Raw genomic sequence first — 26,158 nt, 5'->3', positions numbered from 1 at the left:
TAGGACATGTTCCAGGGATCCAACACAGGCTATTGCCAACAGATTGAAAGAAATGTATGAAATATATTCTCAGCATTCCCAGCCAGATGAGGATTTCAGTAATTCAACTAAAGGTACAGCTTAATATTGTCTGTATTGTTCATTTTTGAAGTTTAACTACAGGGTCCTTTCTTGGTAACTAAATCAGAAAGATGAAGAAAAGATTTATGACTTTAGATTGAGGTCTGAGATATGGATATCCAATTTTTTTTTGTCAACCAAGTAGTTTCTGGGCCTTTCTCCATAAGAGAAATTTTAGACTGGTTGGACTTCTGGTACTTTGTTTGCAAAATCTTTAGTTTCACTTGTCGACTAGATACTATTAAATATAGAAGTATAGTGATTCTTTAAAATACTAAGAATAAGTTCAGAAGATATAACTGTTTCATGCTCAGACCTGTTCTAGAAGTTGTTTGATGTTATGAATTAGAACCAAGTATGAGTAGAATAGCAAACCAATTGTATACCTCCTAGCATACAGCTGTTCAATTCAAACTTACAAAAAAAAAATATGACTCTTAATGGAATGCTATTACAGTTTTCTCAGTGCAAATTTCATTTCATAATTTTAGAAAATTTTGAGCGTTAGTATGGTTACCATGAAGAAAATTAAGAAATCTTAGGAATGATGGGAACAGCAGGTGTAAGAAGTGCATGTATATGAAGTAATTGGTTGGTTTTTATATTTTATTTCATGGGCAGGGGATGGGATAAACTCTCACTTTCTACAATAATTTCTTAGCATGTGACTGTTTCTTTTATTATTTATGCAGAAATTGCCAGCAAACATTTTCGTTTTGCAGAAATGCTCTACTATAAAGTATTAGAATCAGTTATTGAGCAGGAACAGAAAAGACTGGGAGACATGGATTTATCTGTGAGTAAATGACCAGTGTGTTGATCAGCACAATAAAATTTAATTCCCTTTTGGCCCTACCCATACAGAACCCAAACTAAACAAAACAAAGACAAAACCATGGCTCTGAGGGAGTGATTGGCACCTAAGGAAACTTGTGTTCTGAGTCTCCTTACCCCACTTAGTGTTTCTCAGTGCAGCAGGCCATATGCTGTAACTCATGGTTTCTATGGGCCATAAGACTGTAGTCAAGGATTAAAACATTCAGGAGCTTCTGGGTGGCTCAGTCAGTTAAGCGTCCCGACTATTGATTTTGGCTCAGCTCATGATCTCACAGTTCGTGGGTTTGAACGCTGTGTTAACCTCTGGGCTGACAGTGGGGAGCCTGCTTGGGATTCTCTCTCTCTCTCTCTCTCTCTCTCTCTCTCTCTCTCTCTCTGCCCCTATTCCCCAGTAAATAAATAAATATTTTAAAAAAAGGATTGAAACATTCAGACTTAACCTGAATTGAGTTTTTAGAATACAGGAACTTATTAACCTGTATACTCTCCTGACAAGCCTTGTGTAGCAAGAATAAGTTGAGTGTTGACTCGATAGGACTTTAGCATCAACATTCAACCAGTGCTCTTTGATGAAGGTGATTACTTTTTGTAGATTTTACTAGCCAAATATAAATTGATTTTGAAATAAGTGGTATTTACTTAAATGACATCAATAAAAATTTTTAAAAACTTTTTTTTTTTCCATAAAGTATTTATTTATTTTGAGGGAGAGAGAGCAGAAGGGGCAGAGAGAGAGTAAGAGAGAGAATCCCAGGCAGGCTCTGCGTTATCAGTGCAGAGCCTGAGGCAGGACTCCATCTCACAAACCTTGAGATCATGACCTGAACCAACATCAAGAGTTGGACACTCAACTGACTGAGCCACGCAGGCGCCCTAAAAACTATTTTTTAAAGTAACATTTTAGGAAAATTTTAAAATTGATAATTGTTCTGATTTCTTGTAACTATTTACATTCCTTTTTTATATGTAAAATTATGACTGTTGGAATTTAAAAGTTGTTAATGACAGAGTTTTAAACTTTGAAATATACAGAAGGGTGTATAAAACATAGCTGCAGTTTAGGGGGTGATAATAATTATTGGATACATGTATACTCACTTAAGAAACTTATTAAAACAACTTTTTTATTGTAAAATATACATAACATTTAACATTTTAAGCATTTTTAAATGTATAATTCAACAGCATTAAGTACATTCATGGTGTTATGCAACCCTTACCACTAGCCATCTTTAAAACTTTTTCATTATTCCAAACTGGAAGTCTGTACCCATTAAACAGTGACTCCCCATTCACTTCTCTCTCCAGCTCCTGGTAATCTCTACTTTGTCTCCATGAATTTACCTATTCTAGGTATAATCAAACAATATTTATTCTTTTGTGTCTCATTTATTTTACTTGGCATCATGTTTTCAAGGTTCATCCATGTTTTAATATGTGTCAGAACTTTATTCCTTTTTAAGACTAAATAATATTCAGAATATTATCCATAATATTCAGTAGTATTGTCTGCCTTTTGTCAAGTTGTAGGAGTTCTTTATATAGTCTGGATATTAATCCCTTATCAGACACACGATTTGCAAATATTTTCTCCCGTTCTGTGGGTTGTGTTTTTACTTCATTGATGGTGTCCTTTGATACAAAAAAGGTTTTAATATTTTTAAAAATGTTTATTTTTGAGAGAGCGAGTGAGTGTGCACAAGCAGGGGAGTGGTAGAGAGAGAGAGGGAGACACAGAATCTGAAGCAGTTTCCAGGCTCCATGCTGTTAGCACAGAGCCCAACATGGGGCTCGAGCTCATGAACCATGAGATCATGATCTGAGCTGAGGTTGGATGCTCAACCAATTGAACCACACAGTCACCCCCAAAAGATTTTAATTTTGATGAAGGCCAGTTTATCTGTTTTTTTCTCCTGTTACCTATGTTTTTGGTGTCTAAATAACTTTTTAATTCAAAAATAGTAAATGTTTATGTATAGGGTTGGAAAATTAATAAGCAAAAACAAAAAGGAAAATGTGATTATGTGTCCTGAGATAAACGTGTTGACTTTTGGTCCATGACGATCTAGCCAGTCACCTCCCTTCCCTCTAGCTGTCCTTTTATGAGAGTGGCCTCTAACTATAAATACTGTTTTGTAACATCTTTCCATATTATTATTCCTCTAAGCAGCAGAGTATATGTATATTTTTATTAGGGATGTAATTTTTTATTACCTATATTTTACAATATGTAAGATTTTTAAAAGTTCATATACATTCTTTTAATACTTGTTTTTGCTAAAACATGGTCTTATTTATAAAGTTAAGAAACGTTTTATAAGGAAGTTAAGCACATACCTCTCACTAACTCAAAAAATGACATGCTTTGGTATTTTTATTTAACTTGACTGGGGAAGAAATGTCTTGTTAGAGTAGGCTTATGTTTCTAAATGTTAATAACTTTGTTTTGTAGGGCATTCTGGAACAAGATGCATTCCATAGATCGCTTTTGGCCTGCTGCCTTGAGGTCGTCACTTTTTCTTATAAGCCTCCTGGGAATTTTCCATTTATTACTGAAATATTTGATGTGCCACTTTATCATTTTTATAAGGTATTTAAAAAAATCTGACACTTATGAGGAAATTATAGATGAGATGAACTTCCTGTTGTTCAGCAGCTAATTCATTTTGCTACCTACGTACATTTCTTCTCTTTTCTTTTTTTTTTTTTTTTTTTTTTTTCAATTTTTTGAGAGGGAGTTTGAGCAGGGGAGAGCGGTAGAGGGAGAGAGAGGGACAGAGAGAGAGAGAGAGAGTGGGAGAATCTTAAGTAGGTTCCATGCTCAGCATGGAGCCTGACCCAGGGCTCAATCCCACAATCCTGGGACCATGACCTGAGCTAAAGTCAAGAGTGCAGCGCTCAACTGACTGAGCCATCCAGGCACTCCTTTCTCTTCTCTTTTTAATTACATATTTAGTAAGTTCTGCTCTATTTGGAGAGAAGAAATAGAACAGTCTTAAGAGCTATTTAAATTCTTTTAAGATGGTATGAAGACTTGTTTTTGGGCAAAACCTTCATTTGATTCTTCCTTTTATCTGATAAAGGCTTTTAGAACGCTTTCATTTTATTAGCTAAGTAGCCTTCAAAAAAAGTGGCAAACATATCAGTAGCTAATCTTATATAGCAACCTTTTTTATTTTATGGAAATAACAATGAAAGTGTCCTTCAGAAGAAGATAAAAATTATCATTCACATGTTATATAGAGGTGCAGAGTGATAGCATTGATTTGGTAGTTGTTTCTGTCTTGATACTGATTCAGTATATGAATTTATCTTAATTCTTTCTAATGTAGTAGTCAAAATCAGCTTTTATAATGGTATGGATTGAATGTTTAGAGTTTTTATTTGGTTATTTTTTTAAGTAATCTCTACCACTCAATGTGGGGCTCGAACTCATAACCCTGAGATCAAGAGTCAGATGGTCTACGACTCTTGACTGAGCCAGCCAGACAGCCCTAGAGTTTTTAAACATGAAGTTTTGAGAGTAGTATTTTTCAACTTCAATAAATAGGCATCTTTTTTCTTAGAAAATTGTTTAAAATATACTGTTATACCAAAGATTTTATATAATTCCCGCATGCATTTTATATAATAATTATTTATAAAGACAGTGAAAGGAAGACCAGCTATTTCAAAATAGTACTATTCTTTAGGCTTCGAATTTTGATGAATTAATGTATCTATAAACATGTATAAAGCAGCATCTGAATACATGTGTCCATTTTACTTCACACTTAAAACAAGTTTGTGGTGAAAAAAATTATTAAACCAGAACATTTTTTGTTATTTCAGGTGATAGAAGTATTCATTAGAGCGGAAGATGGTCTTTGTAGAGAGGTGGTAAAACACCTTAATCAGATTGAAGAACAGATCTTGGATCATTTGGCATGGAAACCAGAGTCTCCACTCTGGGACAGAATTAGAGACAACGAAAACAGGGTTCCGACTTGCGAAGAGGTTTGTGAAAATACCTTCGCATCTTTCTAGAAGAAAAGTATATCAGTATCTAGTCTATTTATATTCCTGTTTCATCGAGAGCAATTAAACTTAATGTCTTTCTTATTTATGGGAAGTGGGAGGGTGGCATTTAGGTTTGATATGGTATAGTCACCCCTGTATCTAAGAAGAAACCTTTAAAGCTATGACTCAGAAATAATTTGTGATTGTGCCAAGGTTTCAGTGACAGAGTAAGAATGCAGTATTCTCTCTTAATTTTCTGTACATTAGAGTGATTGATATTCTAATTCTCTAAATTGGTAATGAAGATGGATTCGTATTTAGTATTGTTATTAGTTTTGAATTTTTTAAGCCTGCCAGAATTTTTGTCCACTTCAGTATGAAAATGAAAAAGACAACTGATTTTATTTAGGTTGAATAACTGATGAGCCAAGTTTTCTTTTGCCTCAGATTGTTACTGTATTCTAATTAAAATGCTTTTTTGAATAATGATATTCTGTGCATATAATTCTTTATAGGTTATGCCACCTCAGAACCTGGAAAGAGCAGATGATATTTGTATCACTGGCTCTCCTTTGACTCCCAGAAGGGTGAGTGAAGTTCGTGCTGATACTGGAGGACTTGGAAGAAGTAAGTTTAAAATACTAGGGGAGAGGGGTGCCTGGGTGGCTCAGTTGGTCGGTTCAGGTCATGATCTCACAGCTCTGTGAGTTTGAGCCCCACATCGGACTCTGTGCTGACGACTTGGAGCCTGGAGCCTGCTTCGGATTCTGTGTCTCCCTTTCTCTCTGCCCCTAACCCACTTGCATTCTGTCTCTGTCTCTCTCAAAAATAAATGCTAAAAAAAAATTTAAAAATAAAAATAAAATAAAATACTAGGGGGGAGCATTTGGGAGCCTCATATCTGGGAATTGAAATTCTGTAAAACTACAAGTGAAGTTAATAGGGTTTATATAGAAGATAATATTCTGTGCATTATAGTACCACATGGATCACTTAAAAGTTAATGCTCTTGAAGAATATTTAGGAACACAGTAAGATGCATGAAATAACGAATGGCTTTACAAAGAGAATACAGTATATTAATGTGATTACTGTATTTTAAGTGTGTGTTTATATATAAGCATACAAAAGGGCTGAAACGGAAAAACCAAACTATTAAGAATGATTATTATTGGATGATAGAATTCCAGGTGCTTTCTGTAAGTTTTTTAAGATGAATATGTATTACTTTCAAAATCAGAAGAAACAGCAAAGCTTCTTAAAGATAGAGCTGTATGGTGCAATTAGGTGTAGGCAAGCCAGTGAGTTAAAAGTACTGAATGGCCCGAGTGTGTTCAGCTTTGACTCTTGTCAGTTGAGCTGTGCTACACTGGTTAATACGACAGCAGTGCTGGCCCAAGAAGTACAGAAAAGAGAAGTTTTGCTATTCATAAGGTTGTATTTAGGCAGCTTTTTTGGTTTTTAAGTAACTTCTTCGCCCATTGTGAGGCTTGAACTCACAACCCCAAGATCAAGATTGCATGCTCTACTAACCAAGCCACTCAGGCTGCCCCACCAGGAAGTCCTTTGTAACATCTTCCAGGTGCAAGCTTTAAACTTATGTTCAGAGAGTTCTAAATCCTTGGATGCCATTAGAAGGATATTATTGTTTCTAGGTCAACCTTTTAATATAATTGATAAGAAGAAAGATCAGTTTTAAAATTAGACGTCATTGGGTGCCTGGCTGGCTTAGTCGGTTAAGCATCTGACTTTAGCTCAGGTCATGATCTCATGGTTCATGAGTTCAGGCCCCATTAGAGCTCTGCACTGACAGGAGCCTGCTTGGGATTCTCTCTCTCCCTCTCTCTCTGCCCCTCCCCCATTTGCTCACATTCTCTCTCTCTCTCTCTCTCTCTCTCTCTCTCTCTCTCTTTCTCTCTCTCTCTCTCTCTCTCTCTCTCTCTTTCTCTCTCTCTCTCAAGATAAATAAGCTTTAACAGAAAAATAATAAAGAATAAAATCAGGAATCACTTCATATCAGTGCATACTCAATAAATAAGGAAGATCTCTATGAAAGTTTCCTCGTTTTTTGGAAGAGGAATCATAATGGCTTAACTGTTTTTCTGCTTCCCTGATCTATGGGTTAGGACTTGCCTTTAAACTTCATTTTCTTTATACTTACCACTTCTCCATTTTCGTGACGTTTCTTAATACTTTACAAGATAATGATCATAATGCATTCCTTCCAACTGCACTTTGTTCCAAATACAAATCTGGTAAGTTTGTTCGCTTCTGTGCCATTAGAAATTGAAATGTTAAGCTATGGTCTGTCAGGACTGCTCCTGTCACTCCCCTTATGGCACTCCCTACAATATATTTTTAAATTTAAAAACCCGCTGATGTGCAGATTTTATAGCCAGACATGGAAGAGGGTGGGATTGCTGCATAAACATTAAGCCACTAGTGTGAATATTTAACAACAGACTGAGCCATAATAGTTCAAGTTTGTTTCTATTTGGGATGATGAAGCTTCAGAAAGAGACAGTGGTGATGGTTGCACAACATTGTGAATGTAATTAATGCCACTGAATTGTATACTTAAAATGGTTAAAATGGCAAATTATACATTATATATATTTCTGTTAAAAATGAATTAACATAATATACCAAAAACCATTGAACTGTACAGTTTAAGTGATTAAAATGTATGTGAATTACATCTCATTCAAGTTTTAAAAATAAACTAAGCTTGAGTCCAACTCACATATATCTGTTCTTGCTGAAGAACATTATTGAGTCCTAGTAATTTTCTATATGTGGAAAAACACAAAGATGAAAATTTATAAAACTGGGGGAAATGCTCCCAGATGATACCACAGTAATATCAAGTCCATCATGTCCCCTTATCGAGTAGTGGCTTCACAGTGAAATCACAGTGCACTTGAGTGGCAGGTAAACATTGAATATAGTCAAAAGTATCCTAGGAAAATAGAGTAATTCTTTAAACTGCCCCTAAATCATCAAGGTCCTCTAGCAGTGGAGGGCAAAGTTTGGTTCGATGCAGCAGAAGGTGGAATGTAGGAGGGAGCACTGTGGAACAAATAGAGAATTCCTGTGTTTAAATTTTGTTCTTAATAGTGTTCGGTTGAACTTTCCTTAGTTGAACAGAGCTATGATATGACCCCTGTGATGTTTGTTTATGAAGTATTTCAAACACTGATTAGTTTTGAACATAACAGGTTGGATGTATGTCAGATCTCAGTTTCCTTGAGTTAAACCGTTTGATTTTTTTTTTTTGACTCTAGGCATGACATCTCCAGCCACATTATATGACAGATATAGCTCCCCAACAGCCAGCTCCACCAGAAGGCGGTTATTTGTCGAGAATGATAGCCCCTCTGATGGAGGGACACCTGGGCGCATTCCCCCACAGCCCCTAGTCAATGCTGTCCCTGTGCAGAATGTATCGGGGGAGGCTGTTTCTGTCACTCCAGTTCCTGGGCAGACTTTGGTCACCATGGCAACAGCCACTGTCACAGCCAACAATGGACAAACAGTGACCATTCCTGTACAAGGTGAGGAAGGCAGAGTTGGATGTTGAGTTCTTTGTCGGTGGCCTTTATTGGAAAGTTACCTGAGACTTGGCTGGAATGACCATATGAGATAAGAGTGGAGAGGGGAAGGAGGTTGGGAGGGGAGAAATTGGAAACCCGTGCCTGGAGAACCTTTCATCATCATCATTTTCTTCCTAACAAATTATAGGTATTGCGAATGAAAATGGAGGGATAACATTCTTCCCAGTCCAGGTCAATGTTGGAGGGCAAGCCCAAGCTGTGACTGGCTCCATCCAGCCCCTTAGTGCTCAGGCTCTGACTGGAAGTTTGAGCTCTCCACAGGTGACAGGAACAACTTTGCAAGTCCCTGGTCAGGTGGCCATTCAGCAGATCTCCCCAGGTGGACACCAGCAGAAACAAGGCCCACCTTTAACTGGCAACAGTATTAGGCCCAGGAAGACCAGCTCTTTATCGCTTTTCTTTAGAAAGGTAATTTTTCATGTACCCTTCCCAGGGCAGAGCTTGGTAAATAGAAGTGTTAGGTAAACAAAGTTTGAAATGTTTTTGTTTATCTACCAGGTGTACCACTTGGCAGGTGTCCGCCTTCGGGATCTTTGTGCTAAACTGGATATTTCAGATGAACTGAGGAAAAAAATCTGGACCTGTTTTGAGTTCTCCATAATTCAGTGTCCTGAGCTTATGATGGACAGACATCTGGACCAGTTGTTAATGTGTGCTATTTATGTGATGGCAAAGGTGAGTACCATTTGGAGTATAAAAGGGAAAAGTAAAGAAGCTACTTCCTTACTCTCAGAACACTTTTAACAGTTTTATTGGGATAGAATTCACCTACCATATATTCACTCATTTAAAATGTACAGCTCAGTGGTTTTTAGTATATTTACAGAAATGCGCAACCATCCCTACAAAATATTCTATTGTATGAATATATGATATTTTGTTTATCCATCAATGGCCACCTGGGTGTTTGCACTTTTTGGCTATTTGAATAATGCTGCTGTGAACATTTGTGTACAAGTTTTTGCATGGACACGTTTTTCATTTCTCTTTGGTATATACCTAAGAGTGGATTGCTGGGTACATACTGTGTTTAACCATTTGAGGAACTGCCAGACTGTTTTTCCAGAGTCACTGCACCATTTTATATTTCCACCTGCAGTATGCAAACATCCTGATTTCTCTACATTTTTGTCAACACTTTTTGTTATCAGACTTTGTTTTTCAAAATAACTTATTGAGGTGAAATTGACATAATGTAAATTAGCCATTTTTAAATGAACAGTTCAGTAGCATTTAGTACTTTCCCAGTATTGTACACTCAACCTTTATCTTGTTCCAAAACATTTCTATCCCTGCAGAATAAAACTGCTTTTTTTATTAAGTAGGTTCTCTCTATTCCCCATCCCCCTAGCTCCTGGCACCCACCATTCTACTTTCTGTCTGTGACTATTGTACAATATTTGTCTTTTTGTGACTTCATCTGTGTCATCGCATGAGTTGTAACTTCCTTCCTTTTTAAGGCTGCACAATATCCCATCATATGGACATACCACATTTTGTATATCCACTCATCCATTGATGGCCCCTTGGGTAGCTTCCACTTTTTAGCTGTCACTCCTGTGGACATGAGGGTACGAATATCTCTTCGAGTTTTTGGTTTCATTCTTTTGTGTATATGCCCAAGAGGGGAATTGCTGGGTCATATGGTAATTTTGTGTTTAATTTTTTGAGAAACTTGCCATATTTTACACAAGAGCTGTATAATTTTACATTCCCACCAGCAGTGCAGGAGAATTCTAGTTTCTCTACATCCTTACCAACTTATTTTCTATTTTTTATTATAGTCATCCCAGTGAGTATTGATTGATATATTATAGTGGTTTTGATATGCATTTCCCTAATGACTGATGATGTTGAGTGTCTTTTATTGTGCTTTATTGATTGTTATTTGAGTTTTTAATTCTGGCCATCCCAGTCAGTCATTCGCTTACTGGTCATTTGTGTATCTTCTTTGGTGAAATACCAGTTTAAATCCTTTGCCTATCTTTGAATTGGGTTGTTTGCTTTTTGTTTGTGGTTGAGCTGTAGGAGTTCTTTATATATTCTGGATGCAAATGTCTTGTCAGATATTTGCAAATATTTTCACTCATCTGTGTGTTTTTTTTTCACTTGATAGTGTTATTTAAAGCATAATTTTAATTTAAAAAAAATTTTTTTTTAACGTTTATTTATTTTTTTTGAGGCAGGGAGAGACAGAGCATGAACGGGGGAGGGTCAGAGAGAGAGGGAGACATGGAATCTGAAACAGGCTCCAGGCTCCGAGCTGTCAGCACAGAGCCCGACGCGGGGCTCGAACTCACAGAGTGCGAGATCGTGACCTGAGCCAAAGTCGGCCGCTTAACCGACTGAGCCACCCAGGCGCCCCATCATAATTTTAATTTTGATGAAGTCAGTTTATCTATTTTTTCTTTGTTGCTTATACTTTTGGTGTCCTACGAATACATTGCCAAATCCAAAGTCATGAATATTTATCTCTGTTTTCTTCTAAGAGTTTTATAGTTTTATCTCTTACATTTAAGTCTTTGATCCATTTCTAGTAATTTTTATATGTGGTATGAGGTAGGAGTCCAACTTTATTCTTTTGCATGGGGCTATCCAGTTGTTGTCCCAGTACTACTGTTGAAGAGAACATTCTTTCTCCACTGATAGTCTCAGCACCCTTGTCAAAAAAAAGTCAGATGACTATAGACACATGGGTTTATTTCTGGACTCTTAATTCTATCCTTGATTACTATCTACTGTAGATCTCTCCCCCCGCCCCTCCCCCCTCGATTACTATTACTGTTAATTTGACCTAAGTTTTAAAATCAGGAAATGAGAGTCCTTCCTCTTATTTCTTCTTTTTCAGGTTTAGTTTGGCTAGTCTAAATCCCTTGACATTCTTTATGAATTTTAGAATCAGCTTGTCAATTCTGACTTCTTGTCTCAAAGAAGTCAGCTAGCATTCTGATAGGATTGTGTTGAATCTGTAAATCAATTTGGGGAGTATTGCCATCTTAACAAATTTTCACCGTCCATCTGTGAATATAGGTTATTTTGCCCTTTATTTAGATCATCTTTAATTTCTTTCAACAGTGTTTTACAGTTTTCATAGTATAACTTTTACACTTTTTTTGTTGACTTTATTCCTGTATGTTCTTTTTGATGCTATTACAAATGCAGATGTTTAAATTTGATGTGCTCATTGCAAGTATAGAGAAATACAGTTGATTTTTGTGTCCTGCAACCTTGCTGAACTCATTTATGAGTTCTAATTGGTAGATTCCTTAGGATTTTCTATGTATAAGGTCATGTAATCTGCTTACAGAAAGAATTTTACTTGTCATTCATACTGCATGTCTTTTCTTTTTCTTTCCTAATTGTTCTGGCTAGAACCTCCAGTATAATGTTGAATCGAAGTGTTGAGAGCAGAAATTCTTTTGTTTCTCATCTTAGGAGGAAAGCATCTAGATTACACCATTAAATATGATAGTAGCTGTGATTTTGTTCATGACTGAAAAAACTTTATCAGGTTGAGGAAGTTCTGATATTTTTTTTAAGTGTTTTTATTGTGAAGCGTGTTGGAAATTGTCAGATACTTTTTCTGAATCTATTGAGAAGATTGTGTTTTTTTATTCTACTGGTATTTAGATATCAATATTAGATATAAATATTATAGATATAATTTGGGTATATTAAATATTTACTAATACTTAAATGTGTATTATATTTATTTTCGTACATTACCAACCTTGCATTTCAGAGGTAAATACCACTTGGTCATGGTGTATAATTCTTTTTTTATGTTACTAGGTTCACTTTGCTGGTATTTTTGTTTAGGAGTTCTGTCCTATTTATTTAACAAAATATTTTTTAACATTTTTGAGAGACAGAGCGTATGTGGGGGAAGGGCAGAGAGCCAGAGAGAGGAAGGCAAGAATCTGAAGCAGGCTCCAGGCTCCATGCTATCAGCACAGAGCCTGACGCAGGGCTCAAACTCACGAACCGTGAGGTCATGACCTGAGCTGAAGTTGAACACTTAACCAACTGAGCCGCCAGGAGCCCCAACATTTTTTTTTTTAAGTTTGTTTTGAGAGAGACAGAAACAGCAGGAGTGGAAAAGGGACAGAGAGAGAGGGAGACAGAGAACCTCAAGCAGGCTCTGCACTGTTAGCACAGAGCCCAATGCAGGGCTCAAACTCATGAAATCGTGAGATCATGACCTGAGCCGAAACCAAGAGTCAGACAGGAAACTTAACTGACTGAGCCACCCAAGTGCCCCTGTCCTATTCATGAGAGATACAATGTTTTTTTGTCATGGTTTTGTTATCAGGGAAATATTAGAGTCATATAATGCATAGGGAAGTTTTCCTTTTCTGTTTTTTTGGAAGAGTCTGTGAAGAATTGATATTAATTCTTCTTGAAATGTTGTATAGACTTCAGCAGTGAAGCCATGGGAGTGGGCCCATATTTTGCTCTGTGGGTGGTTTGTTGATGAATAATTCTTGTTATAAGTCTATTCAGATCATCTATTTCTTCTAGAATCAGTTTTTGCAGTATGTGTCTTCTTAGGAATCTGCCTATTTCATTCATGCTGTGTAATTTGTTGGCACACAGTTGTTCATAATATTCCCTTATAGTCCTTTTTATTCTTTGTCACTAGTAACTTGAATCTTCTTTCTGTTTATCTTGGTTTGTCTAGCTAAAAGTTTGTCAATTTTGTTGACTGTGTCAAAGAACCAGCTTTTGGTCTCATTTATTGATATATATTCAGATCTTTATTTCCTCCTTTCTGTTTGCTTTAGGCTTAGTTTTTATCTTTTTTCAGCGTCTTAAGATGGTTAGGTTATTGATTTAGTATCTTTATTAATGTAAGCATTAATTAAGCTGTAAGTTTCCCACTAAGCCTCCCTTTAGCTGCATCTCATTAGTTTTGGTATGTTATATCTTCATTTCACTCAGTGTTTTCTAATTTCTCTTTTGGCTTAAGACATTGGTTATCTAGGTGTGTTAATTTATTTCAATCCTTTAAAATTTATCAAGGTTTGAGTTTTTTGTTTGTTTTTTGAGAGCATGAGCAGGGAGGGGCAGAGGGAGAGGGTGACAGAGAAATGTCAAGCAGGCTTCAAGGAGCCTGATTTGGGGCTCGATCTCACAACTGTGAGATCATGACCTGAGCCAAAATCAAGACTTGGAAGCTTAACTGACTGAGCCACCTAGGTGCCCCTATCAAGGTTTGTTTCCTAGGCTAGGATATGATCTGTCCTGATGAATAGTCAGTGTGCCCTTGAGAATGTATATTGTTTGTCCTTGGGTAGAGTGTTCTGTAGATGTCTGTTAGGTCTAGTTGTTATATAGTGTTGTTAAAGTCACATCTGTGTTGATCTTCTATGAGTTGTTCTGTCCACTGTTGTAAGTGGGGTATTGAACTCTCCAAATATTATTGAATTATCTGTTTCTCCCTTTACTTCTGTTTTTATTTCATATATTTTGATGCTGTCATTAGGTGCATTAATATTTACAATTGTTATAGCTTCCTGATGGATTGACCCTTTTATCATTTATGAAATGTTGCTCTATATCTCTAGGAACTTTTACTTTTTGTTCTAAAGTCTGTAGTGTAATATTTGCATAGCCACCCAGCTTTTTGGAAGTTGCTATTTATATATAATATAGCTCTTCCCATCCTTCTTTCAAATGTATTTGTATTTTTTTAAGTTCATTTATTTTTGAGAGAGAGCAGGGGAGGGGCAGAGAGTGAGGGAGAGAGAGAATCCCAAACAGGCTCTGTGCTATCAGCACAGATCCCAATGCAGGGCTTGACCCCACAAACCATGAGATTATGACTGAGCCGAAATCAAGTCAGATGCTTAACTGACTGAGCCAGCCGGGCGCCTCAGGTATATTTGTACAAGGTATATTTCTTGTACAGAGTATAGTTGGATCTCTTTATTTATTTATTTTTTAAGTTTATTTATTTTGAGAGAGAGACAGAATCCCAAGCATATGGAGCTCAAGTTCACAAACCATGAGATGATGACCTAAGCCAAAGTTGGACACTTAATGGACTGAGCCACCTAAGCGCCCATAGATATCTTTTATAATCCAGTCTGACAGTGTCTGCTTTTTGATTGTGTTGTTTAATCCAGTCACACTTAGTGTTATTGTTATAACTGTCATTTTACTTTTTATATGTGTCTTTTTGGTCCTCTGTTCCTCCTTTACTACTTTCATTGCATTAGATGAATATTTTGTGATATAGCATTTTTTTCAGTAGTGACTTTTTCCATTTTTAAAAATTATTTTCCTAGTGGTTACTTTTTAAAATTTTTTTTTAATGTTTATTTATTTTTGAGAGACAGTGTGAGTGGGGGAGGAGTAGAGAGAGAGGGAGACACAGAATCTGAAGCAGGGCTTGAACTCACAAACCGTGAGATCATGACCTTAGCTGAAGTCGGACGCTTACCGACTGAGCCACCCAGGAGCCCCTCTTAGTGGTTACTTTAGGGCTTACCATATACATCTCTTTTCTCTCTCTCCCTCCCTCCTTCTCCCCCTAGTTTTATTGAGATAAGTGTTGTACACCATAGAGTGTACAATGTAATGATTTGATACATGTATATGTAATTGCATTTCAGTTACCATAAAGTTAATATCCATCACCTTACATTTAAGATCAACTGTTACCCATTTTCAAGTATATAAATACAGTATTGTTAACTATAGTCACCATGCTTCATTTTAGATCCCCAGAACTTACTCATCTTATAACTGGAAGCTTGTACTCTTTGACCAGCATCTCCCCAATTTCCCCACTCCTACATATGTATCTTAACTATATCAAAATCAGCTTTAGATTTATACTAACTTAACTCTGGTGAGATACAGAGGTGTTATTTGTTTTTTGTTTTTTGTTTTTTTTTTGAATGTTTATTTTTGAGAGAGAGAGAGACAGAGAGACAGAGACAGAGCATGAGCAGGGAAGGGGCAGAGAGAGAGGGAGACACAGAATCCAAAGCAGACTCCAGGCTCTGAGCTGTCAGTACAAAGCCCGACACGGGGCTCGAACCCACAAACTGTGAGATCATGACCGGAGCTGAAGTCGGACGCCCAACGGACTGAGCTACCCAGGCGCCCCACAGAGGTGTTATTTGTATATAGCTGTTTCCTTTTAATCTTTTGTGATATATTGTGATACATATTACATCCATAAATGTTACAAATCCAACAATTACATTGTCATTTTAGAATTCTATGACTTTTAAGGAACTGAGAGAAGAAAGGAGTATACTTAATTTATAGGTTTTGTTATATTCATCTTATCATTTCTGATTCTGTTTATTCGTTCCTGTGGTTTCAAGTTGTCATCTGGAGTCATTTCCTTAGCCCAGTACAGCTTTCCTCCTCCTCTTGTGCTGGTTTTGGCAGATGTATCACATCTTGGTATGCTTTAGGTCCAACAATACATTAATTATGTATTGCTTTATACAGTGGCTTTTTAAATTAGTGGAGAAATATATATGGATTTTATCCTGTCTTTACAGTCACATAATTATCTTTACCTGTGATTTTTTTTTAAATGTGTGTTTGAGTTACTGAAGTCACTTTTTATTTTTGTTTTTCGAGATTTTATTTTTGTATCTTCACCCAATGTGGAACTCAAACTCACAACCTTGAGATCAAGAGCTGTGTGCTGTACCAACGAGCCACTAGGCTTCGCATGGGGTCACTTGCTTTTAGTTTAAAGAACTGTTAGTATTTCATGTAAGATAAGTCTGTTAGCAGACCTAACACTGTTGTTGTTTGATCTGAGATTATTTTTCATACATTTTTGAAAGATAACTTTGCTGGACACTGAATTCTTAGTTTTTTACTTTAAGCACATTCCACTGTCTCTCAGCTTCCATAGTTTCTGATGAGAAGTTGCCTGTTATTTTATTGGGGTTTCCTAGTAAGCAAGAAGTTGTTTTTTGTCTTGATGCCTTCGAGATTTTCTCCCTTTGGCTTTCAGCATTTTCACCATATGTCTGGGTATGGATCTCTTTGCATTTATGTTACACTTGGAATTCTTAGAACTTGTTGGACGTATAGGTTACTATTTTTTAAATAAATTTGGGAAGGATTGAGCCTTTATTTCTTTTAACCTTTTTTCTGCTTCTCTCCTGTGTATGTTTGCTGAATGTAACAGCTCCCTGAAGCTCTGTTCATTTTTCCTCCTTCCTTTTCCTCTGTTCTTCAGATAGCACAGCCTATCTCAAGTTTGCTAATTCTTTTTTCTTTGCCAGTTTAAATCTGTTTTGTCCCCGTGGTGAATTCTTCATTTGTTAACTGTACTTTTTTAGTACAGGTCTTTGTTCAGATACCACTTACTCCCTGTCTTGGTATTGAATTTTAATAGGTTTTCTTGAATAGTAGTTCTTCATTTTTTATATGCCCTTAGGACCATTTCCAGAGACTTGAAATGGCTGTTTGTTTATATGACTGTCACCACTTTCACTGGGGAGCAGATTCACAGAGCTCTTCAAAATATTTTGCTTGAAGTCAATTTCTCTCTCAGGATACTCTCATTATTTGCCAGGTCACAAAAGAAGACAAGTCCTTCCAGAACATTATGCGTTGTTATAGGACTCAGCCACAAGCCCGGAGCCAGGTAACTATATTTTCTCTCAGGGCTGAAAATAAAGCTTAAAGTGTTTGATAAGTATAAAAAATTAACCACAGTTGATTCTAAGGCCTTTTTTCCAGAATAAAAACTAAGATTCTACTTTAAGAAAGTCTTTTCTTTAATCTTCTTTAATTATGGACAGACAACTTCCCATCTTGATTACTTTACGCCCTCTTTTCTCCAAACGATGAGGTGAAATATTTGATTTCTTCTTAGTTCGGATAATCACAGGATAGATGTCAGTTGAGGAAGTTGTTTAGCTTCTGTGTCACCTTGGAGGCTGGTTTAGCTCCACTAAAGGTAAAGCTCACTTTACCTTTAATGCTGCTCGTTTATTTCAAAGGATAGATATGCAGGATCTTTGTATTTGACTTAGAATAACTTGATTTCATGGTTGGGTGATAGCACTGCTCTTTATATTATCCTTTTATAGGCCTGTATTTGGAATTTGGCCCTAATGTAAGTCCTGGACCTGTTATTTAATAGATCTTTGGTATAGTTGTCCTCCTCAGGGAGGTTAATAAATGCAGCTAAGATCAAATGGAGTTGTTGTGAGAACAGGTCAAGGTCATCTAGGATATGCTCAATGAATCTGTCTCCTTCTTGTGGTCTCTCTAAAGGTGTATAGAAGTGTTTTGATAAAAGGGAAAAGGAAAAGAAGAAATTCTGGCAGCAGTGACAGCAGAAGCCATCAGAATTCTCCAACAGAACTAAACAAAGACAGAAGTAAGCGTTTGAGATCTTTATGAACACTTACAAAGACAAAATTAGGAGCTTCTCACTTTTTAGGCCTAGAGACTGAGGCTTACTAAATGGAATTATGACTAGAGAAACTGAAAATATTGGCAAAAAACTTAACAATAAACAGAGTTCTGAATTTAGTGGCAAAGTTGTTTGTCCTTCATCCCATAGCCTGGAGGCACATTGTGTGTAACATTTTTCTCCAGGGAAATTAGACAAGGTTTCCGGCAGGAATTTGTTGGCCTGAGTTCCAGAAACATCTGGCATGCTAACTGAAACCATGCTATGGAAATACCACCCTTAATTGTTGATTTGTATCACTGAATGAAGGGCACAGGTCCTAGAAAATTTGGTGTAACTTATTAACGAAAACTACCCCGGAAGCTTTTACTACATTCATGGCAGGGGGTCAAGTTACTACTTAATATTCTGTGCTTTCTCCCTGGGATGAAGAAGAGAGTGCCCATTGGCTGCCATTAAACGAGTACAGAGGGTAGCTATTCGCCTTTATCTTCCTGAATTTTCTTTCTAAAAACAAGCTGCATGAGCAGTGTCTGTTTATCATCCTGTGTTCTACCTGCTGCAGCCAGCAGAGACTCCAGTCCCGTCATGCGGTCCAGCAGCACCTTGCCCGTTCCACAGCCCAGCAGCGCTCCTCCTACACCTACTCGCCTCACAGGCGCCAACAGTGACATGGAAGAGGAGGAGAGGGGAGACCTCATTCAGTTCTACAACAATATCTACATAAAGCAAATTAAAACATTTGCCATGAAGTACTCACAAGCAAACGTAGTAAGTGTGACGGATTATTTCATACTTCCTTCACCTGTGAGGGAGGAGGAATCACATAGGTTGAGCTGCTCTGTATGTAAACTGGTCTTATAAATCATTCATTTGTTAAATAAAGCTGAGGAAATCTCTAACAGAAATCATATGCCTAACCAACAGAATTTCTTTTATTGTGAAGCATTAAACAAGAATTAGATGGTATTTGGATTCCCTACAAAGTACTGTAATACAAGAGAGAAACTGCATGCATTCATATTGTCCAAAACTGATCAGCTCTGGTGCCCTTCCAAGTTACTTAGCTTTCTTGTTTTAAAAAAATGTTTGATGTTTATTTTTTATTTATTTATTTTTTTAATTTTTTTTTTCAACGTTTATTTATTTTTGGGACAGAGAGAGACAGAGCATGAACGGGGGAGGGGCAGAGAGAGAGGGAGACACAGAATCGGAAACAGGCTCCAGGCTCTGAGCCATCAGCCCAGAGCCTGACGCGGGGCTCGAACTCACGGACCGCGAGATCGTGACCTGGCTGAAGTCGGACGCTTAACCGACTGCGCCACCCAGGTGCCCCTGATGTTTGTTTTTGAGAGACAGAGGCAGAGTGCAAGAGGGGGAAGAGCAGAGAGAAAGGGAGACACAGAATCCAAAGCAGGCTCCAGGCTCTGAGCTGTCAGCACAGAGCCTGACATGGGGCTTGAACTCAGGGACCAAGAGAACACGACCTGAGCTGAAGTCCCATGCTCAACTGACAGAGCCACCCAGGCGCCCAACCTACTTAGCTTTCTCCCTGCCTTTTGTTTCCTCATATATAAAATGGCAATAGGAGTAATCCCTAGTTTATAGGGTTGCTCTGGGGATTAAATGCTATAATGTATTAAAAATGCTTAAAACAGTGACTGGCACAAAGCCAACACTTACATGTTATTTGGGTGGTTTTCTTTAGGTGTAATTGTTGCTGCTAATAATTACTGTTTGCCATTCATAAAGCTACTGGCTTATTATATCTCTCTACTCTTTCAGTAAAAATAACCATTTTTAGGGGCACCTCAGTGGCTCAGTTGGTTAAGCGTCCAACTTCAGTTCAGGTCATGATCTCTCATTTCGTGAGTTTCAAGCCTGCGTTGGGCTCTGTGCTGAAAGCTCAGAGCCTGCTTCAGATTCTCTCTCCCCCTCCCCCCTCTAACCCTCCCTTGCTTGCTCTCTCTCAAAAAAAAAAAAAACATTAAAAAAATTGTTTTAAATAAAATGTTTTAAATAAAAAAATGTTTTAAGTTTTTCATAAAAAATACCTGAGTAGAAATTTCATTACCTTTCTTAGGAATGCTGACTTTTTCTCCCCCAAACAGATGGATGCTCCTCCTCTCTCTCCATATCCATTTGTCAGGACAGGCTCTCCTCGCCGAATACAGCTATCTCAAAATCATCCTATCTACATTTCACCACATAAAAATGAAACGATGCTTTCTCCTCGAGAAAAGATTTTCTATTACTTCAGCAACAGTCCTTCAAAGGTGAGCCTAACATAAATCTTGGCCTTTACTAACCCCAGAATGCATAGGATGCTAGAACTGGGGTTGATGGAAAACACTCAGCACTCCCATGAGTGATGGGAGCTACCAGGGAAAAGTCGGTCCCAGCAAAGCAGAAATCAGGGGTTTTGGGGACACGTTAAGGCTGGAAATAGAGTAAAGGATTTAGATTTATCTTCATTCCTTCCTTTTCCTGTTTGTGTATTTACAGTTCACTCTGCTGTAGATCTGGAGTTGGGGATTTTTACTCCATTTAAAATTCCAAATTTTTGTTAAGAAAACTTGAATTTCTAAACTGATTATTGAATATCTATTTCTGGGACAGGTAGCATCTCTGTCTAAGGGGAGCAGTGGACGTTTTGTACAGTGTGGTGAGCTAGTCCTGTTAGTGCCGATTTGTGCGGCCGCATCTGCCTCTGTCTGCGATGGGGAGAGAAGCTTGCATCAGACCTTGATGGAAGAAAAGTTAGCAAGGTGCTGACGTGTGGAAGGAAGGGGTATCCAGGAAGCAGGAGAACAGGGAAAGAACACAGTGTCCTTGAGGCACCGGGAATCACGTGTACTGGGTTTAGGAGGACAGTTCATTCCTAAAGGCCCGGATGCAATACTCTTATTCACAAAGGTTGCTTAGAAAGAAACACACACAAAAAAGGGCCTCGACTCTTCAAAAAAACATGTCAGTATAATGAAGAGAGAGAGTAGATGGGGGAGGGTAGTGTTCTAGAGTGAAGAGGATTAAAGAGACAGGACACTCAATTTTAGTATATGTGCTGCTGAAGCGAGCACGAGACAGGACACTCAAATGCAGTACATGATCTTTGGATTCTGCACAGAAAAGCACAGTAAAAAGGACATTTTGGGGACAAGTGGGAAAACTTAATGGGGGAGTTGAATGTTAAATTTCTGTTAAATTCCTTTGGTATTGATGATAGTACTGGATTATGTAGGAGAATATGTTTAAAGTAGGCACAGGTGAACTGCCTCGGTGTGAGCAACTTATTTTCAGATAGTTCAACTAAAAAAAAATTATACAGAGAGAACAAATGTGGTAAAGTGTTAATGATTGATGATAGGGTGTTCAATGTATTATTCTTCCAACTTTTCTTTTAAAATAGAAAGTTGGAGGGGGGCGTGTGGGTGGTTCTGGTCATGATCTCACAGTTCATGGGTTTGAGCCCCATGTTGGGTTTTGTACTGGCAGCATGGAGCCTGCTTGGGATTCTGTCTCCCTCTCTCTCTGCCTTTCCCCCACTCACATTCCCTCTCTCTCTCCTCCTCAAAAATAAACAAACATTAAAAAAATAAAAATAAGTTAGAGAAAACAAGAAAGATAGCAGCAAAAATCTTAGAAAATGAAAAAACTTTTACTACAGTATTAGCATACCTTGGAATAATCTTATCCCTTGTAGAAAAATCAGTTAACTTTGAATAACAAAAACACAGTAATGTTTAGTAGACCAAATATTTAAAAGATAAAGTTTTCTCCAGCCATTGTAGAAGTTTGATCTAATTCCAGTGATATTGCCAGTGGGATTGTGAATGCTGGAAACATAAATCAGCAAAGCCCTAAAAGCAGTTGAAGGGATACACAGCTCAGAGATACTGTGGGTTCAGTTCCAGACCACTACAGTAAAGCCAGTCAGATGAATTTTTTGGTTTCCCAGTGCATATACAAGTTATGTTTATACCACAGTCTATTAAGTGTGCAATAGCATTATATCTTAAAAAAAAATGTTTATACCTTAATTTAAAGATGCTAACCAAAGATTCATTTATCTGAGCAGTGAGTCATAATCACTGATCAAAGATCACCATAATAATGAAAAAGTTTGAAATATTTAGAGATTTACTAAAATTTGGTAGAGACACAAAGTGAGCAAATTCTGTTGGAAAATGGCACTGATACACTTGCTCAACTCAGGGTTGCCACAAAAGACACATTACCTGCAAAGCACAATAAAGCAAAGTATGCCTGTGTTAGATTTTCACCCTCTAACCAAATAAATTCCATTTAGATTAGAATTAACTGAAACAAAATGAGTAGAAGTCAGAATACCCAATTCAAAAGGCCAAAATAACAAACAAATAGCAATTAAATGTAAATGGTCTAGGGGCACCTGGGTGGCTTGGTTGTTAAGCGGTCCACTTCAGCTCAGGTCATGATGATCTCTTGGTTTATGAGTTCAAGCCCCACATCGGGCTCTGTGCTAACAGCTCAGAGCCTGGAGCCTGCTTTGAATTCTGTGTCTCCCTCTCTCTCTTTTCCTGTTCCCAGCTTGCGCTCTGTCTCTATCTGCCTCTCTCAAAAATAAACATTAAACAAATTTTTTTTTAATGTAAATGGTCTAAATACACCAATTAAAAGGCAAAAATTTTAAGACTGGACAAAACAAGACCCAGCTATTTACTGTTTATAAGTAACCCATTTTAAATATAAAGTCACAAACAGTTTAAAGTAAAAGGATGATAACTGAGATATCCAATTAACTGACGAATAAAAAAAATGCATGTCCATACCATGGAATATTACTCCAATAAAAAGGAAGTACCACACAGGCTACAACAGGGATAGACCTTGAAAACATTATGGTAAGTGAAAGCAGACACAGGGTATCGTATAGTATTTACTTATCATTTCTATGAAATGTCCAGAATGGGCAAATTTATAGAAGCACAGAGTGGATTAGTGATTGCCTAGCTTTGGGAGGGATGGAGGGCTTCTGTCACTGGGCACACGTGGAAATGACCGCACAATGAACTGCACGATGAAATGTGATAATGACTGCACAACTCTAGGAGCACAGGGAAAGCCATAGATCTGTGTACCTCGAGGGGTTGAACTGTATGGTATGGAAACTATGTCCCAATGAAGTGGTGTTTAAAAAAAGTAAAAGGATAGAAAAAGTTATCTGTACTCTACTGACACTAATTAATGCAGCCACGCCAGCTTTCATGTCATTATCAGCAATAAAGTCATTTCCCAGCACAGGACATAAAATCCTTAAATAGAAAATAAAGATTTTGCGATGATTGACAGAACAAGTAGACAGAAGTGAACAACCAGACTGGCTGACATTTCTAGAACACTCTAATAGCATCAAGTGCACATGGAACATTTACCAAGAGAGACCACATTCAGGACCATAAAACAAGTCTCAGTAAATTTTAAAAGATTCAAATAATGTATTTACTCTTACCACAACAGAATTAAATCAGAAATCAATAACAGAGATACCTGGAAAACCCCCAAATATTTGCAACTAAATTGCATATTTCTATGAGTCACAGAAGAAATTTTAAAAATTACAAAGTATTTTGAAAATGAAAACTTGACTTACCAAAATTTGTGGGATGCAGCAGCAAAAGCAGTATTAAGAGAGGGAAATTTATAGGACTAAAATACTCATATTAGAAAAGAAGAAAGGTCTCAAATTAGTGACCTGTGATTTCACCCCACACAACTAAAAGCAGGAATCAATGAAATAGATGACTTTGTATATTTTAAGACCACTAAAAACTAGGGTTTTTTTGAGAAGATTAAAAAAATTGATCCGTCTGTGCTAATGAGGATAAAAGAAATGATGGATTACTAATATCAGAAATGAGAGCCATCAGTACAGTTCTTACAGATATTGAGAATATAATGAAGGTTAAAAAATAACTTTTTGCTGATAAATGCATGATGCAGATGAAATAGACCAATTCTTTGAAAGACGTAAACTTCCAGAGCACAGTCAACAAGTAGTCTCAATGGCCCTCTATCTATTAAACTGAATTTGTAACATAAAAATTTCTTCTCAAAGGAAACTATAGACCCAGATGTCTTCAGTGGTAAATTCTACCAAATAAATATTTAAGGAAGAAATACAGTTGACCTTTGAACAACACGGGGGGGTTAGGACATCCTATCCCTGTGCAGTGGAACATCTGTGTATAACTTTTGACTCCCCCAAAATGTACCTACTAATAGCCTACTGTTGACGGGAATCCTTACCAACAACATAAAAACAGCTGATTTACACAGATTTTGTATATATACTACATACTGTATTATAATAAACGAGAAAATATTAAAATCGTAAGGAAAAGAAAATGTACTTTATTGAAAAAAAGCCATGTGTACGTGGACCCATTTCAAACCCATGTTCAGAAGTCAATTGTACTGCCAGTTCTATACAAACTCTTCTAAAAAGTGAAGATGATAAATCATCTCAGTAGTTGAAGAAAAAACATTTGACAAAATACAACATTCATTCATGATAAAACCTCTCAGGGAACTTAATCAGATAAAGAATACATACTAAAAAATCTATAGCTACCAATACACTTAGAAGGCATTCAGTCTTCCACTATTTTTTTAAAATTACTTTTTAACTATTTATTTATTTATTTTGAAGGAATGTGGAAGGGGCAGAGAGGGATAGAGAATCCCAAGCAGGCTCTGCACTGTCAGCACGGAGCCTGATGTGGGGCTCAATCCAGTGAACCTTGAGATGATGACCTGAGCCGAAACCAAGAGTCAGTTGCTTAACCAACTGAGCCACCCACGCACCCCAGTTGTCCACTATTAAGATCAGGGACAAGGATATCTACTTTCACTATTCCTATTCAACATTATAACCATATGCAAGGTCATATATGATAAGGCAAGATAAATAAGGCATACAGACTGAAAAGAAAGAAATAAAGCTGTCTTCCATATACAACGTGATTTTCTTCATAGAAAAATCACAAAATCTAAAGAACGTTAGTGGAATTAGTAAGATTAACAAGGTTCTAGGGCTAATATACAAAAATCAAATTTACTTCTGTATACTAGCAACAAGTGAGAAGTAGAAATTTTCTAAAGCACTGTAACATTAAAAACTGCTTTGGGTAAGTCTTGACAAAAGATGTACAAGATTCATATCCTGAAAACTACAGAACAGTGGTTAAAGAAAGATGGAGAAAATGGAGAAATACCATGTTTATGAATTGGATGACATTTTCAAGATGTCTGTTTTCTTTCACTTGATCTATAAATTCAACCCAATTCCTGTCAAAATCCCAGAATTATTTGTGTAAGGTAGCAAACTGGTTCCAAAATGTATATGAAAATGCAACTAAAAAAATTAAAACAATTCTGAAAAATTTGGAAGACTTACATTCTCTGATTTCAAGACTTAACTATAAAGCTGTGGTTACCAAGACAATGTGGTATTGGTAAAAGGAAAGACATACAGAGCGACAGAACAGAATAAAACCCAGAAACAGACCATACGTACATGGTGAGTGGAGTGTCAACAAGGTGCAAAAGTAATTTAGCAGAGAAAGAACAGCCTTTTCAGCAGATGGTGCTAAACAACTGGGTAACCACATACAATAATAATAGTAAACCTACATCCATACTGTGCATCCGGATCCAAAAATGAATCAAAATGGACCACAGACCTAAACGTAAAACTTATGAAACTCCTAGGAGAAACCATAGGAGAACAAAATCTTTGTGAACATGGTATAAACAAAGATTTCTTAGATAACAGCATCAAAAGCACAATCCATAAACGACTGATAAATTGGACTACATCAAAATTAAAAATATCTGCTCTTTTAAAAGATAGAAAAAAGCCACAAGCTGGGAGAAAATTTTACATACCTCTTATCTGTATCTACAAAACATAAAGGATTTTCAAAATTCAAAAGGAAACCAACCAAATTTAAAACTAGGCAAAAGACTTGAACATGCTTTATCCATTAGCCCAAATCTAAAAAGTAACATGAATTCTGGCAATGATGTGGAACAACTGAAACTTTTATGTATTGCTGGTGAGAGTGTGAAACAATACAGCATAGCTGTTACACCTAGAAAATAGTTTGGCATTTTCTTATAAACATCCCCTTACCATATA

At 37.0% G+C, this 26,158-nt stretch overlaps 1 protein-coding gene across 6 annotated transcripts in view; it reads left to right on the top strand.

The window, feature by feature from the left end:
* The window catches only part of RBL2 (RB transcriptional corepressor like 2), a 56,034-nt gene that overhangs the window by 25,464 nt on the left and 4,412 nt on the right, over positions 1 to 26,158 (top strand). For all 6 annotated transcript variants that reach the window (XR_003965360.1, XM_030299554.1, XM_030299553.1 and 3 more), the window contains 12 exons: positions 4 to 113; positions 813 to 916; positions 3,410 to 3,547; positions 4,789 to 4,953; positions 5,472 to 5,583; positions 8,241 to 8,510; positions 8,698 to 8,978; positions 9,069 to 9,245; positions 17,128 to 17,199; positions 17,835 to 17,940; positions 18,542 to 18,747; positions 20,088 to 20,252. Coding sequence is in view for 5 of the 6 variants with exons in the window: in XM_030299554.1 (XP_030155414.1) it covers positions 4 to 113; positions 813 to 916; positions 3,410 to 3,547; positions 4,789 to 4,953; positions 5,472 to 5,583; positions 8,241 to 8,510; positions 8,698 to 8,978; positions 9,069 to 9,245; positions 17,128 to 17,199; positions 17,835 to 17,940; positions 18,542 to 18,747; positions 20,088 to 20,252 (1,906 nt within the window). In the remaining variant the exon portion in view is untranslated. The remainder of the gene's footprint in view (positions 1 to 3; positions 114 to 812; positions 917 to 3,409; positions 3,548 to 4,788; positions 4,954 to 5,471; positions 5,584 to 8,240; positions 8,511 to 8,697; positions 8,979 to 9,068; positions 9,246 to 17,127; positions 17,200 to 17,834; positions 17,941 to 18,541; positions 18,748 to 20,087; positions 20,253 to 26,158) is intronic.

Source organism: Lynx canadensis, chromosome E2 (genome assembly GCF_007474595.2).
Source record: "Lynx canadensis isolate LIC74 chromosome E2, mLynCan4.pri.v2, whole genome shotgun sequence".
In the NCBI taxonomy this organism is placed as follows: Eukaryota; Metazoa; Chordata; class Mammalia; order Carnivora; family Felidae; genus Lynx; species Lynx canadensis.
The sequence above is the reverse complement of the archived record's forward strand: the minus strand, read 5'-3'. Positions and strand labels throughout refer to the sequence as shown.